The sequence below is a fragment of the Nannospalax galili genome, unplaced genomic scaffold, assembly GCF_000622305.1.
Source record: "Nannospalax galili isolate Female #2095 unplaced genomic scaffold, S.galili_v1.0 scaffold3894, whole genome shotgun sequence".
NCBI classification, from domain to species: Eukaryota; Metazoa; Chordata; class Mammalia; order Rodentia; family Spalacidae; genus Nannospalax; species Nannospalax galili.
Genome location: NW_008335241.1, coordinates 29,313 through 34,345, shown reverse-complemented (window position 1 = coordinate 34,345; position 5,033 = coordinate 29,313). Strand labels below are relative to the sequence as shown.

Below are 5,033 nucleotides of genomic sequence, written 5' to 3'. Positions count from 1 at the left end.
GAAACATGAGGTTCTTGTGCTCAGACTGTAGAAAACCAAAACCTGGCATCAGCATTCAGTGACCTTTGCAAAAGTGATGCTAGGGTTGGTGTGTTAGTCTTGTCAAGGGTTTGAAAGCTCGTCTATTTTTCAAAAAGGTTTTCCTAAACTTGAGTAGGCTACAATGGTCAGGTTCCAGGGCCCAACTTTCCCCTGAGCATCTGGGTAAAGGTAAGTAGATTCACTCCAGCAGCATTCCACATCTGCAATCACGAAACTCCCATGTTTCATGATGCAACACACAAATGCACAAATCCTGAATTATCCTATACTCTACTGTCTCTAAGTACAATATATACGAAATAACACACGCATGCACACACACACACACACACACACAGTTAGTAAATACAATTCGCTTTTAAGAATGTGTGGTCTTCAAAGGATGAAGGACCACTAACGCATCTTTCAGTGCTCATCGGTGAAGCTCCCTCATGAAGCAGAGGGCCAGGAACGCAAAAGGTCACAAATGTCCAAAATGCAGAAATTTAGAGTCTGAAGACTGTGGGTCCTTGGACAGGATTCCTACATTAAAATCCACTCACCACCCAGGGCTCAGAGACCACTGCAGAAGAGGGGGAACAAAAATTGTAAGAGCTAGGGCTTGGGTGCAGGACCATATGGAAATAGTCCTACAGGCTCCTGGGACTCTTCTCATACAAACCTACAGCAATGGTGTCAGCATGCACAAGACCCATGCAAATACCCAGCACAGAACTGTGGAAATGAACAGCAAGCCCCAATCCTAGTTGAAGAATTATTGGCAGCTGATTATTGCTGGGTGATAATATTTGCTTTGGGTGTGAGGTTTATATAATGTTGGAATTCCAACAATGAAGTCAGCATGCACAAGACCCATACAACCTTAAGCAGGAAAAATCCCAGCACAGAACTGTGGAGATGAGCACCAAGCCCCAATCCTAGTTGAAGAATTATTGGCAGCTGATTATTGCTGTTCAAGAATACATGCTTTGGGTGTTAGGGTTATATGATCTTCAAATTCTAATTTTAAATCCATCCTCACAAGAACCCATTGCTTATATCATATCAACTAGGCCATGGGACAGTCTTATAGAAGTATAATCCCATCCATAAGGCACAACAAAACACAATTTTCTGCTTTCACGACCAGTGTCCATCCCTCATCGGTCTGGCACTCGAAGTGTACTTTCACCCTTCCTTCTCTTCCCCTGCAGGCAGTAAGGATGGAAAGTGGAATGACAGGAAAAAGAAACCCAACTCAAGATACTGTCAGTGCTAACCATACAATCCCACATCGAGTCTGTCAGTTTTCTGGACTAAGCATGTCCAGCATATTCGTCCTACACAATGAAATTCATTTCCTTCCATCTCTGTACACATGCACAGGTGTGCTATTCCAATTCATTATGGACTATGGCATGTAGTTGTGGTATCAAAAATTACGATTTGAATTTACCCATGACACCCTAAGTACATCAGTATTAGACACAGGCTTCAGTGTCTGAAACCCCTCCCATATATGTAGACCCCCATTAACCCCAGTCAAAATTTATCTATCACCAAGTACATCAGTATTAGACACAGGCTTCAGTGTCTGAAACCCCTCCCATATTTGTAGACCCCCATTAACCCCAGTCAAAATTTATCTATCCATCCTGGTTTCCTACACTATAGGCTATCATCTATCTATCTATCTATCTATCTATCTATGTATCTATCTATCTATCATCTCTATCATCTATCTATACATCATTTACATATAATGGAGCCAAATTCGAGAGGCCAATGGACTGTATGTCTTTGAGCACCACAGCTGAGCACAGGAAAAGCCCAGCTGAGCATCCTTCAAAGACACAATATGAATCATGAAAAAGAGAGGATTGTATAGCCATCAAATTATAGCGTTTATTATAGCAATAAAGAATATGTAAAATACAATAAAATATGATAAAAATAAATAACATTATACTAAATATATTTCATGTATACAATATTAATGAAAAGTGGATAAATACATTGTATGGGGAAATTTTCAAGTATGGACAGAGAGGGAAAAAATAAATCATGGAAAAGGAATGATCTCAGATATTAAAATGATCATTCAGTGCTCAATTTTTAACTTAAAGGCATCTCTTCAGATGAGTGTTGCTTCCTGAAGGCTATGTCATTCTTTTGTTAATAAATTCAGTTATTGTTTGACAGAAGTGAATTTATATCAAATTCTCTCAATCTGTGCAACCATCTGAGAAAAGTTTTCAATGCAGTAGTACAACAATGAACAGAAAATAAAACTCAAATATTGTTCTGAAGATTTGTCTCTCCATAACTCAGAACCAAACTGCAGGCAGCAAGCAGGGTGATCAGATCCAGATGAGGTCATCATCCTAAAGGTGTCATTTCCCAGTAATGTGACTTCATAAGAGTGCTGCATATTCACTGTTGAGTGAAAAAGATAAACTTTTCATGGGACAAACGTTCTCTCGCACACTAGACACACCTTGATTGCTGTAGCTATAGAATGTGAAGAACATGGAGGAACTCATGATACATATTCTTAAGGTCAGGATCTCATCAACTCTCTGAAGTGTATGTATGACTGTTAGTGAGCAATGAATACCAAAGCTTAAGTGATGTTAAATACTGTTCTAAGGAGTCCAAACAGGCGTCAATATTGCACTGCAAAAAGTAGTTGTGCAACCTGTGTTCTTTAATCACTATGACAATGCTAATATTTCTATATGATTGTATCAGCATTTGAGAGTAAACAAGTAAGGGGTACAGATTAAATCAGCAGTGAGCTTAGCTCATAAACAGTACATGGGATTTTCTGATCTGGAATGCTTATTTGATGTTAATTATTCTCAAAGAACCTAGTTCTCTGTAAATCATTTGAAATATTGTCCACTTTGTGGTCTGCTGAATCATTAGGGAAACAGGAGAAAAGAAATACATGTGATGGTGGGCAGTGCACACAAAGTTCAGTGGACACACAATCCACATACATATAGAGATTTCATGAACAGTTTTCTTGAAAGTAGTATTCAAACCCTGTTATAACATGATGTCTCCTGAGGCCACTATGACTGTGTTAGCGGGCTTCTGAGTTCACAGGTGTCTTCTTTCCCTGCCTCCCACTTCATGTCTGTACAAAACCTTCTCTTACCTACAAGGCCTCCCTCCTCAGGAGAAGATGGAGTCCCGGGCGCTGTGTCAGTTGTCTTGGGGCAGGTCCTCTCGCTAGGACTGCGGTTCTCAAGATCCAAGGCAGCATGTGCAGCCTCAGAATCAGTGAAGTCACTCTGGGTATCAGGAGGAGCCTCAGTGCTGTTACAAATCATTGCGCTCTCCTGCCCAACTGAGTCATTGTCTTCTCCAAATACTGGACTGCGGTTCTCAAAATCCAAGGCAGCATGTGCAGCCTCAAAATCAGTGAAGTCACTCTGGGTATCAGGAGGAGCCTCAGTGCTGTTACAAATCATTGCGCTCTCCTGCCCAACTGAGTCATTGTCTTCTCCAAATACTTTACTGTAGTTATCAAGGATAAATTTTACAAGACACATCTGTAATGAAAAGGGAAAACACAGGATGTCTTGGGAATTTGGCATAGTTGTATATCACAGTTAAAACAAAGTGTTGAAAGTCAGAAAACTGTGAAATCCACAATTATGAGACATCTCAATTGCTACAAGTTACAAGAGCAATTTTTTCCTTCAAAAGAATTATGATGTTTAAAATAAGGGGTACACATCTTAAAATATCATCCATATACTTCAACAAAATACTATCAGATAATATTCAAGGTCCCAAAGGATGACTTTCATTACCACTCTGCATTTTGAAACAAACAGAGACATATCTATAGGCATGCCGGAGAGGCTGTTTCTACAGAGTCAGTTCAGGAAAGATGACTCATCTTGCAGGTGGGTGCACAATCCTTTGACTGATCTGTCTGAATAAATAAAAAGTGGGTAAAAGCAGCAGTCAGGCGGCACCCATTTTCTTCCCTCTGCTGCTCCCTGGATAGACAGTGTGACCAGGACACCTCATGCTCAACGACCTCACGTTCCCCTGTGATGTACTGTCATTTGAAGTCATGAACCGCAACAAAACTCTTTTAAAAATGGCGTGGAGGTCAGAAGAGGGCTTCGGATTCCCATGGAACTGGAGTTAAGGATGGTTCGTAGCCATCATGTGGGTGCTGGGAATCAAGCCTGGGTCTTCTGCAAGAGCAGCCAGTGCTACCAACTGCTGAGCCATCTCTCCAGCCCCTAAAACTCTTTAATTCTTACGGCACCTTTGCCAAATATTTTGTCATAGCAAAGAGTAAAAGAACTAACTTTTCTCCCTGAATATTTGGAGTGAACATATAAGTTCCATTATTCGGATTTATAAAGCTAAATATTCAAAATTTGCAAAATCCATCTTTTAAGTGGTATCTAACTGTTTAAGTAGAGCTTCTCTGATAGTTTGTGAAGGAAGGGGACAGGTGGATAGAACATGTCAGGCAGTGCAACAGCAATCCCTCCATGTATTGATGTGCCTTAGGCTTGCTGTCTGCTGGAGCTCGGGCTGGTTTACTAAACCATTTGTAGTTCAATTAGGCTGCCCTATGATCTTTTACTTGAATTTTTCTTCCAGTAACAGATGTGAAAAATGCTCTAGTTAGTTGGTAAATCTCCTGAGGAGGTCCATGTGTCAAAATCTTGTCCCCAGGATCACTACATTTGGAGATACATTTTAAGAGGTAAGGCCATGCAGGAAGTAATTTGGACACTGAGGATGTGCCATTGCAGGAGAATGTGCAGCCCCACTCTACCTTCCTTGTATTCCTGAGTCCCCACATTGAGGTGAGCAGTTTTCCATAAACAAGACCTTGGGTCCACCCTACCCCCTCCACAGTCAAACAGCACAGTTGGACACTGATCTTACACATTGACTATAGACTTTAACTATACAAAGAGGCATAATAAACATTTTGTTAGAAGAATACCATAGTGAACATTTATATGGCA

General features: G+C 40.6%; 1 protein-coding gene across 1 annotated transcript; it reads right to left on the bottom strand.

Annotated features, from left to right (window-relative positions):
* Nucleotides 1–2,030: 2,030 nt before the first annotated feature.
* LOC103731462 lies at nt 2,031–4,209 on the bottom strand. Its single transcript, XM_008829806.2, has 2 exons — nt 3,185–4,209; nt 2,031–2,457 (listed from the first exon to the last, which is right to left on the bottom strand). The coding sequence occupies exons 1-2, from the start codon at nt 3,624–3,626 to the stop codon at nt 2,237–2,239; spliced, it is 663 nt and encodes a 220-aa protein (XP_008828028.1). The 5' UTR covers nt 3,627–4,209; the 3' UTR covers nt 2,031–2,236.
* Between the last annotated feature and the right edge of the window lie 824 nt (nt 4,210–5,033).